Here is a 12,725-nt window from a genome sequence, read left to right on the forward strand (position 1 = left end):
GCTTCCCCAACTATCCTCCTTAGCTCGTTGAAGTTTGCCCTCCTGAAATCTAGGGCTGCTGCCTTACTGCAGGCCTTTGCCACCTTGTGCTGGATGGTGAATTCCAGCAGGCAATGATCACTATCACCCAGGTGGTCGAGCACCCGCAGCCCCCTCACCAGGTCTCCACCCCAGCAGCAAGCACCCCCCTGGTGCCAGGAGATAGCTGTCTTCTGGCCTGGTGCTCTCTGCCAGTCCCTGGAGCTCCCCGCCGTAGTGGCAGGGACCCATTGTAGAGCTGCAGGGCCCTGGGAGAAAATCTACTCCCTAATCTCAGCATGTGTGGATACCTATCCAAAAACACTTACTGTGCAGTATTTTATGGCACAGTAAATCTAGACTGGACTAAATGCATGTGTAGATGAACCCATTAATTGGTAAATTTAAGGTGCATAGAATCATTTGCTGTTCTTCATCTACATTAACACAACTTTGAATTGTGTAAATGTAAACCAGGAGTAGCACATGCAACCATTCACTATTCTCAGGAGCTGTGTGGGGACATTGATGCAAGTAACTTGAGGTTGAGGTAGGGTGGGTGGGATTGAGGGTCCAGGGGCATTGGCGAGTCTGTAGTGGGGGTTGGCTGGTCCATGGTGGAGGAAGTTGCCTTGTTGGGTGGCTAAAAATAGCTCAGTCAGAATAGCATAGCCCCGGGGCTGCACTGTGAACATGTGCAGGCATTCGTGAGATTGGGTTAACTCATTCTTAGATAAGGTTAACCTGATCTCGATCTAAGTTAATGCACCTCCTCATGTGAACTAATTTAGATCAAGAGTGCCATTTCTGGGAGATTTAAACCCTCTGAATGCCTGCATGATTGGACATTTAGATTGACCTAACCCTGTGTCTTAATCTAAACATAATGTACACACCCTTTAGAATGCTTGATATGATGTAAAAGTAGCAAATGAAACTCCAGTCATCATTAAAACATAGCGTACATATTCTGGCAGTTTTCAAAATAATAGTTATTGAAATTTTGGAATTCAATTTAAAAATTGTAAAAAATATAGGTGTTAATCAAAATTATGTCAATTCAAGTTATGCCATGTCACAAGGTTCCAGGCTTGGAAAAATCTTGCAAGTACAGAGTTGGAAAAATAGGCTTCCCAGACTAGTGCTGCAATAAAACAGTAGTTTATAACTCTGGTGATAGACACAATATTACACCTCTAAACTATCATTGGTCCTTTGATCTAACAATGCTTTTTTGACCTTATTATAAGTCTTAATAATGCAAGTTCCAAATCTCAGAGGTGAGGAATGTTCTCTGATGCCTTGTTACAGAAAATGCTACATATTGCAGCTTGAAGTGCTACTGCTGTTTATATTACAGTAGCAAGGAAGTGAGGATATTAAATATTTAGTGTGAAAAAGGCATACTGTAACTCATGTCCTGTGCAGTATCTTTCTTTTCTATATATATATATAGTAGCTGGAGCAAGTGCTTGAGAATATACTTCATGGAACACTCTGAGGGGATGACCTGGATAATGCTACTCAATAGGTCTTTTCCATCTTTAATATCTGTGATATCCAACAATTAAAAGCAAAAATTATTAAAGGCACCCCTGCTAAAGGCCTAAAGTCTCCAGAAGTAGACACACCTGTAAACTAATTACTGAAGTCTGATACCTATTTTTCAATAGCTGCTCCCATAGACAATGGGACAGCTGGGAAACTACCTGGAAAAGGATGAAAGATTTATTCATTAAAGAAACCTTGAAAATGGAGAACATGTTCACCTCTTATTTTTAAGTAGTGCTGTAGAGTACAGACCGAAAACTGATTTTATGTGGGTGCTATATGGATGCAAACTGCTGGTCTTAGCAAACCATGGGAAGTTAATTACCAATTAAAAAGCATTCCATAATATATCATTGCTATATTCAGCAATAAACTGTCTTAAATTCACTGTAGCCATTGATAACTCCCTTTTATCACAACCTAATAAAGACAGTGCCTAGCTACTAGATCACATCCTATTATAGAGTCATTCTTGCAATATTAGCAGTGCAAAAATTCATGCAGAAGAATGATTCATGACCTCCTTCATTCAGCTTACATTCTCAAAATGGAAGCAAAATTCTTAAGTCAAAGAAACATATTTTCAAACATGCTGTTTTCAAAATGAAGTATTGTTTTTCATGATTTATCTGTTGGCTATAAAGCAAAACTAGAAAGCTTTACTGAGATTAACTCAATATGCAAGGGATAATCAACCAAAATCCAGGAAAGCACGATCTACTTAGTTTTTCAATACTTGCCTTGTCTTTTTGTTCTTTTTATTGATGGGGGGGGGGGGGGGCGGTGACTCAGTTCTGGTGGGCCTGTTAAGTTTTTTGTTTTATCAGACACAACTCAAGGGATTTATGCCCTACAAAACAAATGTCTTCAAACAGAAACTTGCATTAATATAAATGGCTGGGCCTACCTTCCTTAACATATGAATGAGAAGTACTGTTGTCCTGTTGTCACAAAATACATGATAGGTGGGACTAAAGGGAATAATGCAGCAATACCCAATGCTTCTCCTATACTTTGATAAAGGAGTTGCCCCCAGAAACAACGTTGTAATTCTTATAGGGAAGAAGGGTAGATTGGTCTTTGCAGAGGTGCCAAGTATGTGGGGGCCCAAGGGCCCTGGCCTCCCTTGGGAAGAAGGCTGTCACCTGAAATGAGTAAAAGTTTCTACATGTCCATCATCTTAGCACCCCTCACCTCCTCCCCACCAAAAATAAATGTCAGCACCTATGGGTCCTTGGCCATTACCCTAAGCCAACCAGATTTTATCTCTTTAGAACATGAAGCGCCATGATATCCATGGGGTAACTAAATAGCTTTACATTTACTGGGATGTTAAATCAAGTTTCTGGCTGTTTCCTGTATGCTGCAGAAGTGTGGACTTGGTCCTGTGCTTTCTGGTTCACCAGGATGCTCACAAAGGCAAAATCATAGTGTGTTTGCAATGCATGCCCAAGCAAATCTAACAGTGTACATATAATTATACACATAAGTTGTAGCTTACATTTTGTCCCTTGAAAATTGGATTCCCATGATGCTAGTACTACAAAGCACTAATTGCTTCATCAATGGCTGAGGATCTTTTGGATGAAAATCATTAAGCAGATATGATTTGTCTGTTCAATAAAGATCCAAAGGCCCATGATGGTGTGCAGCCTTTGGGGCATTAACTAGATTCTACCATCTCCCAATAAGCATGCATTACAATGATCCTGCAACCATATACCACATGTTCTTACATACAACATGCACCCCAAAAGCAGCTTATTGGAGTCTGCATTATGTGCAAGAAATATTCTAAGAGTAGTTTCTTCCCCTTACCAGGCAAAACCAAAATTAAAATCTGCCTGCAGTCCACAGGGAGCAAAATAATGAGCGGGCTTAGCTTCCTAGCTGCTGCTACTCAGTTACTTACTACATGAGATGTTTGTTGCAGTGTTGCCTGACTTGATCTGCAGTAAACTTCTCGGCATCTACACATGCGCCTCTATTAGTCCACAGGAAACTAATAAACTCCGCAGCAGTGTAGTATTTGTATCTTGCTGTGGAGTTTTTTACCTTGCAGCACTGAATGTGTAGACACTGATACAACTGGCTAGGGCATAAGGATTATTCTGTGTGGGGAGCTATCTGCAGGCTAGCCCTGCACTAGGGCACCCTTGTGCCCCAGGCAGCCCCTCCACAGTATGTTGAGCTGGGTTAGAGCAGCGCCAGGCTGGCAAGCTGACCCTGCCAGCCCCCTGACACACATGTAAACAGCGCCTGAGAGCAATAAATTCCAGTGCAATAAGCACTGGAGTATATTGCATCACATTAATATATTAATACAGTAATATGTTATTATAGTATATTTATTTGTTAAATTAATTTATTTTAATTATTTTAATAAAAATTAATACATTAATACATGTAGCAACTCCAGGAAATGTATTTTTTCTTCATGTTGTCTTTCAAAACCAAGGTGCATATATCATTCTGGGGTGTACTGTAAGCGACAAAATATTGTAATTGGTGGAATGGCTCCTATTATATATGTGTTCATACACGTAAATTATAGTTGCTGAGGAATCGCTTTTTTGAGCCTCAAATTGCAGTTATTTGTGGTTCTGACACTTGTTCCCCTTTTCCTCAACCACCTGAAAGAAAAGAAATAAAAAATAACCCAATAAGTATTTGAAGCTCAATCTAGCTTACAAGTCTTAAACATCTAGAATTTAAGAAAGGAAGTTCAGCTGTTCAGTGCTAGTCCTCATCTCGGATACGTGTGCTGCACTGTATTCTTTGGGCTTTAGGCAGAGACATATGCATCAAACAGACCAGAGAAGCAGTAGATAACACACCCAGCTTATGAGTCAATCATACAGAAAAGGGATACACACCTGATTTTTCAAGTATATTTTGCTTACATTATCCCTTTGGTCTTGGCAAGGCTCTGTTATAGGCTGAGCCATGCAAAAATAGAGTTTTGGAACATAGTTAAAGATTTGGAGTGACTATATACAAACAGCAAGCCTGCTCTGACATGCTGTAATTAATTCAGTAAGTTTGCTGGAGCATGGTAATTACCAATAAAGTTCAGTGGGGGCACTTTATCTAAAACTCTTTTAATTAGCTGTAAATAAGGTGGCCCTGCCACCATTTTGAAGTGCAGGGATGCTGATACACAAGGTGCTCCAGGCACACTCCAGGCTCTAATTTAAGTGCCCCCTACCCCACTCCCAGAGCATGTCTATAAATGCCCTTGATAACCATTTTTTATGGGCAGGCTAGAGGGAGAGGGGCTGAGAGGCAAGAGGTTTACTCCCTGCCTTTAATTGGGCTGGGTAAAATGGCAGCAGTCGAGAAATGATGACGAATCAGAAATAAATAAGTAGTAGCACTGGTTAAAAATCTATAAATAAATATTATCAATTAAGACATTGTAAGGTAAAGCACTGATTATTCTAAAGAGAAGGATGCTAATCTATTGGAAGTGGAGAGGTTTATATCCTTCATCTTCTATGATTGGAGGCATTAACATGGCTGGGGTATCACCCTCCTGTTTTCCTTCGTAACATTCATGACCTGGCAAAGTAAAAGATGCACTATGAGACCTATACCCCATAGTGCATCCCATGAATGGGAACATGCAGAGTCCATTTTGAAGAACTCCAATTACAGATAAGTAACTTCCATTTCCTCTGTGAAGAAAACTGAAGAACATGGTTCCTAGCAGGCTGCCACCTTTAAAGGTGTTGCTCTTTTAAACAGTTGCTCAATGGCTGCTTTCTAAATTCAGGGCAGAAATATGGCAGAATGTAATCCTACAGTGGTTGCTCTATGGAAAGAATGACAGAGGGTGCATCTACATGTGCAATTAATGTAAGTGAATCTACTCCAGTTCATTTTGGGCTGCAGTAAACTAATCCCAACTGCACCGTCTACACATGCATTTAAGCACAATGATTTACTGTGTTGTTAGATACCACTTGTATCTGACAGGACTATCTGGCAGTGCAGTAAATTAGCAATTTAGTCTGCTGCACAGTAAAGCATCTCATGTCAACGTACCCAGAGGGTATAATATAAAGGACTTAGATGCTTCCAAGTTGGGTGCCACAATGCCAATTTTCAGTAGCCCTAAAGTGGCACCCAAAGCTCAGAGTTAAGCATAAAGTTGATCCACTGTAAAGAAAAGAATGCAAAATTCCCAAGGTCGGAGAAGAGCAAACAAGGGGGTGCCTAGCTACTGTACCCCTATGGCACGCACCTGGGACTTCTGAAGGTTATTTATGTGTTTTAACTAATAACTGTTTTAATGTAAAAGGCATAAACAATCTGGGGAGAAGTCATAATTTAGGACTTCCTTCTCTTGGCTAAGTGCTCTAACCATTAGGTACAGTCAGGCTTCCTCTTCTCTGCTTGTCTTCTGGAGCCATGAATCTTCCAGGCAGAGGTACCAAGCACATGGGGGCCAAAGGGCCCTGGCCTCCCTTGAGAAGAAGGCTGTCTCCTGAAAGGCATAAAACTTACCAAATTTCCGTCATCTTAGGCCCTCGCCCTGGCAAAATTAAGGTCGGTTCCTGTGCTTGCAGTGCTTTCTACACAGTGCCCAACTTCCACAGGAATATAGAGGAATGTCCCTCTTTCTTACCAGCCTAGCCTAGAGGCTGGTGAAGATGTTACTCTCCTGGGAAATGGGAAATGCAGGTTTAAAGCTCTCCAAGAAGAGGAAGCCTTAGAACTGAGGTTTCCCACTTTGGGGGTGAGTGCCCTAACCTTTTACATGAAAATACAGCAGCACAACCTCCTCCTCCAACCATACTTTTTAATGCAAGTGGCCATGACTGCTACGTTTTGTGCTGAATTTAATTCTGCAGGTGAGTGTAAGTGGTGCTTTGTTCATGCCTAACACACTGGGCCTCTCAGGGGACTGAGGCACTGCTCAGTTTCTGGATCCAAAAGGGAATTATCCCTAATGATGTGCACTGAAGGCAAAATTACAGGAGCATTGGGACTCTCAGGTATAAAAAGAAGGTACCTCATGTGTTTAGGTGTCTCCAAGGTCAGACAGCCTCTCCACATGGAGTCTTGAATTGCAGTTTTGGATTTTGACACTTGAAGTCTGCTTAAGTCTGTTTTCAGGTGTCTGAGACTTCCCTTGGGTCTGTTCCAAAGTTATTGTGCTTTTCCATCTTTGATTCCTAAGATTTTGCACTTCAGAGGCATTGAACACATTTGGACTGATTAATTTTTTCCCAGACTCCATAGTTAGTGTCAGTTCAAAGGGCGATGAGAAACTTCACTGTTCTGGTCTGCCAGCATTGTCCTCCATTTTGATGCTGATGTGCAGGATAGGCAAAGTGCAGAGTACCAGACAAATCAAATACATATATGACGGGTCAGAGTTGAAGACACCTTTCTTGAGAAAAGAATAATTAAAAGATCCATTTTGCCAGCTTTTGCCCACAGGCTCCACTCTGAAGCAATATGAAATGGTCAAGCTAGTAAAATATAGAAAATTAGGAGTTTTTCTGGAATAGGCATCCTGACGTTGTAATATAGCCATGGTATTTTGATTGAGCTTTGAAACTGATTTTCAAGGGCTCTTTCTGAACCTTCAGTTGTTAAAATTTGGCCAGTCCACAAAAGTAAGGATTACAGAGAGTTAGTTTTGTTCTGAGTTCCTGCTCTTCGTGACAGAAAGGCTGGGTGATTGTTTTAAAGGTAATCCCTGAGCACTTATCTTTGGCCTCCAGATAGCACAGGCTGTTGCTGAGCAAGCAAGCAAGTAGGATATGTAAAACATATTCATTAGAAATACTGACAGGCTGCAGTTTAACTCTGACCTCGTGATTAAGAGTAGAAAGAGAAAAGAGGGGCGAATTTTCAGTCACCGCACAGGACTTACATGCAGAAATCCTGTTATAAATAACAGGATTTAAGCCTGTACATTTCAAATATCCCTTTGAAAATACCCCCATTTAAAATTCTATGCTAACTTTTTCAAACAACACAGTAGGTAAATATAAAATAAAATAATATTTGTGTCACTCCTTCTTTCGTGTGAAATTGTGGTTGAAGATTAATTCATTTGCACTTAGGATTCTTTTGACTTTATTTCAGAGCCATCTAGATTCAGTGGGGATTAAAAATTCAAATCTTCCCACTCTTATATTTAGCTTCCTTTATGTCTTGTGAGCATGTTTTTGTATGCAGCAAAATAGTATGATGAAAACTGTGGACAAAAATACATAATCTTCAGGTGTCTGGTTGTGAAGCACTAATGAAGAATATAAAGTTTTCTTGTTCTAGAAATCCAACACAGGTTCAAAATGACCCAGGAATAACTACAGTTCGAAAGCAAGAAACAATTTTAGTAGTGCAAAATGCTCAGAAGCTTTCCCCACTATTGCACAGTGGGTGATTTTTCAGCCTGCCCAAGTAATCCCATATGAGAGAAAGGAGGATTTGCTTTTGAATGGATTTGAATTTTGAAAATGAGATCAATAGTCTGGATCCGTGAACCTCTGACACTTGATGGGAGCCAAATCCAGAATCAGATTTTTCAGGCCAGGCACATCATTACAGAACAAATAATCATTCATTGGTCTCAATTTGGGCTTTTATGCACCTCACACTTAAACACACTATGCCTATTTTCAGGCACTTCCTGCTGGGACTCCAAGGCTGTTTATTGTGGGACTCCAGGTCTATCTAACAGGCACCATTTTGTTGAAAAATGACTATTATGAGTTCCCAAAGTACCTGTTGCTTCCACGAGGCAGTAGATTGGCAGGGTCTAGGTATCTTTGTGTGTGAGACAACACTGTATGCATTTTAGTGGGTTTTATTAGGTTTTATGTGGAAATACCCATATCATGCCCCTAGTCTAAATTTATGGATCATGTACCAAGAAACCTCTGAACTCTGAGGGCTTCCGTCAGGAACTGCAAGTGTAGGGCCCTTCCCAAAGCAGATGCCAGTTCATGAACAATGTGTGCCCCCGGCGCCTGGGGGGCACGGCGGCTCTGGTGGCAGCGGGAGCCTAGCAGCAGCAGTGAGAGCACAATGGTGGTAAGCGGGGCAGCTCCCGCAGACACTGGCAGTGGCGGGGTGGAGGGGGTTGGCAAGTGGTGACTGCCCCCAGGCACAGCTGACAGTGTCGGCAGCGCCTTTTCGTAGGGGGTGCACTGCCATGCTTAGAGGGTGCATGTGCACTCCCTACACATCGCCAGTGTGCCAGTAGTCTATAATTTGTCACAGAAACAGGTTAAATATGGCAGGAGATGATGCAAATAAATAGGGCAAATAATCCCAGAAACCGACTGAAAGTTGCTGCATTTCACTTGTGTTGCTACGCTCTGATTTTACAATATCGAAGACAGTAAACATTCAGAGTTTACTGGTTTGAGTACAATTGATTTTGCACACAGGCAGTAAAGCATTTGCTTAGCTTGCTTTATCGCTCTCAAAAAAGAGAAACAGGACATAGGAGACTACCTGGGTTCTCATGAGATCACCACAGACACTGCTTTTCAGAGGTTTCTTGGGCTCTGAGGCACCCACACACATCTTTCTCAAGTATAATAAGCAGATACAAGACCCTTAAAGAACGACAGAGAGTTCTTTTCTTTCTTTACAGCTTTTTTTCCAGCCTTTTCTTGAAGGAACATTGTTAAAATAATACTAATAATATAAATTAATAAGAAGAATATTTAAGATTTTCCATTATGACCTTTATTTTGAAAACAATTAATTGAGGAATTTTCACTTACACCCATTTTGCCTTTTATTCCTTTTATGTTCTGAAGTGCGGCTATAACGAGTTTAATTAAGCGAAAATGGATGCTAGGGTACAATGTTACAAAAGGTTGCTATGCACCGATAAATCATAATTAAATGTATCTAGTGTAATAGTAGGCGTCATTTACAGTCAAGTTGCTCACAACAAATGTTAATTGTTGCCTTAAATGACAAGCTCTTCTAATTATAAGGAAAACAAACCTAAAACCCAGTTTTGCAAACCCCCAGGACTTTGCTGTCTTAAGGAATGTCATGCATTTTATTCACCAGGAGCCGTTTGAAATGGGACAAAATAGTAGATGGGGTGCCCGGATAGGATTTGAATATACCTTATTCTGAAGTGAAATAGTTAGTGGTCGCATCGGTGAAAAGTATTTATGATTGGGGCAGTGACATCTCGTAAAATGTGGAAAAGAAATACAGGACAAAGTGCTCAGAATTATAATGGAGATGACAGTAATCCTGCACAGGACAAGGGGAGTACTAGATGATTTAGGACTTGGTTGTGCGAGCCTTACATACGCTGTGGAGCACTTCCACTGAAGGCAGTGGACTACTTGTGTAAGTGCTACAAAGTTGCCCTCAGTTCAGCACATTTCTAAAAAACAGAAACACTTATATGTGCACAGGAATTGTGAACTAGCACATGTACCTTCACATGTGTACGTGCACACAGTATCTTGTGCGTGCAAAATGGACATTTGCTTCAGCTTCTGTCGACCACCTGCCTTGCCTGTTTATAGAAGTGGCTCAGTGAGCTCTTCAGGGCAGTCTGTGTGTGTCTTCCTGTGTGTCTGGGAAATCTTTAGCTCATACAGTATGCGCAAATAATAACAACTGTTTCGTTCCATCCCTAGTTTTCAGCCCTCCATGAAACAGAACTGTATCTAGTGTTCCTGCACTTTTTTTGTTGGTGAAGGCCAGATAAATTAAATGAAAAGAAGGCCTGATCCTGTTTCTGGGGCTGCCAGTAGGAATTTTGCCATCATCTTCAACAGCATTGATTCAAACCCGGAGGTAAAGAAAATATGTTAACAAAGGGGAAATCCTGCATGTGCAAATGCAATAAAGAGAAAAAATAAAGATACGAAGGGGCCTCAGTGCTATGACATTTGGATTCATTTGAAGCCTGTTCACACACACAACAACAAACGCAAGGAAGAAAGGTTGAAATGTACAACTCTATGTAGCTGGATTAAAGTGAACATTTTAAGTCAGAGTTCTTTCTTTTGGTCTCGGTTCCTTCAGCCTTTGTAATAAACAATTCTGGGAGACAGGGATTAGAAGCAGCTGCAAGCCTCCATGTGATCTGAAGGGCACAGTAGGACAATGAGGAATTTAGATATCATTCATTTTCTTTTCTTTTCTTTTCTTTCATTCTCCCCCCTCCATTCCACATGGGAAACAATCAGTCATCCTCAGCCATGGAGAATGACCCCCTACCTTTCATAGTCCATATCCAAAAAACCTTTGGCAAAGCAGACCTGAATTCCAGCTAGCTCAGCACTGCTGGAAGTCACATTCTGCACTGTAGGACATAGGGGTTCATGAATCATGGGCTTATACTGTACACTAAGTACCTTCAATCAATTGTCAGCAACACTGATTGACCACTCTCTGAGCACTCTGTATACTTCCACTTTTGTTTTAATGCCTTTTCAGTTTGCACAATGAGCTTATGAAACGTTACGGGAATCAAGTTCCTCTCTGATTAAAATCCCCTTTTTTAAATGCAGCTTTGCAGCAGGGATGCCAGCCTGAAGGGCCCAGCATGGCAAAGATACATTCCCGATGATTTATGTAACTTCGCTTCCTTGATGATTACCCCAAATAAATCATCTTGGTATTTTCGGTGGTGATTTAGCTGCCCTTTACATTCATATAAATCTTCAGGCCAAGGAGAAAATTAGCCAAGTCCACCCATTGATCTTGTGAGGTAAATTTTACCTTGGCAGCAGGGGCTCCATTGATAAACAATGAGGCAGTGCAAATAACTTATCAGTTTACTTTTAATCAATGCTGTTTCTCACAATGTATTATTCTACCAATGGGTCTAAATCACTGTGCACTATAACTGTTGTTTTCAAAACCTTTTAATCTAATTGGAAAATCTTCCTTTCAACTGGTAATAAACACTCACTAAGCTGTCTGTACCTAATTGAGCTGTAGTAATTTATGTGAGCTCCCCACTGCTTTTTCTCTCTTTAATCAGACAGACTGCTCTGTGTCTTTAACTAATGAAATCCAAGGCTTCACCCAGTAGATCTGATCCAGTGTCACCACTGAATAAATCTTCATTAACATTGGCATGTCCCACATCCTCCCCTTGTCCCATTTCATCATTGACTCAAGAGTCACGCCATCAGAGGCAGGCCAAAGTCACTGCTTTATTTACACAAATAAACAAGCATCGGTCATGAACGTGGCATCAAGTCAGAAAAAGAACAATGTACTGGACCACTTAGTTGGGACTTAATAATAATAATCCGATGTTCTTTTCTCAGGGAGAAGTTGTAAACCTTCTCAACCACTTGGGCCAGAAGTACTTCCAGTTGCAATGTGTGGAGTCATAGTCAGGAATTTTTCCCTACTGTAATGTCTACACAAATATGTCGTGACCCCTAACATAAAAAAATATCCTGTTAAGATCTTTGGAATAAAAGACCATTTTTAAATTCACTTCTGTCCTTGACAAGGGCTCAGTTGCTAACTGAAGGCATATTCACAGCAATACAACTGAGTCAAAGCCTACAAAATATGCTGTACAGGCAGTTCTTCTGGTCTGAGAGAAGGGCACCATCCAGACAGAATAACATCAAGTGCTCACTCCTCATTTGAACTGTTTGAAAATATTCTGATGGAAAATTGCCTCTGGTAAAATGCTGCTTCATTGGAACTGTGCTTTCCCATTGGATCATGCTGGTTGTGATGAAATTTTATTTTGGGAAAACAGGGATTGAAAAAGGGCTTTTCTGTAAAGCTGGACCAGAACATCTCACTGTTTCTCTTCAACCTGACTTTTATTTTTAAATGTTTACATTATACATTTGTTTAGCATTAAGAGTATCTAGAGCAAAATTAAACGTCTTGATTTTTATCAAAAAGGATAAAACGAACTGTTTCATTTAACCCCAAACTCTTGTTTTTTGTTTCTGCTGAGAAAAAAAAACAATTAAAAAAATATTTTGGCTTGTTGCTTCATCTAAATTTCAATTGTTCTCAGACTTATATTCACTATATTCATGAGACTGTTCAAAACTCTGAGGAGGTTATTTTTAATTGATTGCACATGATAGGATAAATCTGCCACTGATGCAAGTCCATGAAATCCTCTATTTTGCCTACAGGAAGATCAATGAAAAAAGAGGATAAGC

General features: G+C 40.5%; 1 protein-coding gene across 1 annotated transcript in view; it reads left to right on the plus strand.

Moving 5' to 3' along the window:
* STPG2 (sperm tail PG-rich repeat containing 2) overlaps positions 1 to 12,448 on the plus strand; it is a 572,264-nt gene extending 559,816 nt beyond the window's left edge. The window contains exon 14 of the mRNA XM_019553336.1: positions 11,856 to 12,448. Within this exon, the coding sequence (XP_019408881.1) occupies positions 11,856 to 11,947 (92 nt within the window). The 3' untranslated portion in view covers positions 11,948 to 12,448. The remainder of the gene's footprint in view (positions 1 to 11,855) is intronic.
* Positions 12,449 to 12,725: the final 277 nt, after the last annotated feature.

The sequence above is a fragment of the Crocodylus porosus genome, unplaced genomic scaffold, assembly GCF_001723895.1.
Source record: "Crocodylus porosus isolate Cpor-Errol unplaced genomic scaffold, CroPor_comp1, whole genome shotgun sequence".
Taxonomy (NCBI): Eukaryota; Metazoa; Chordata; order Crocodylia; family Crocodylidae; genus Crocodylus; species Crocodylus porosus.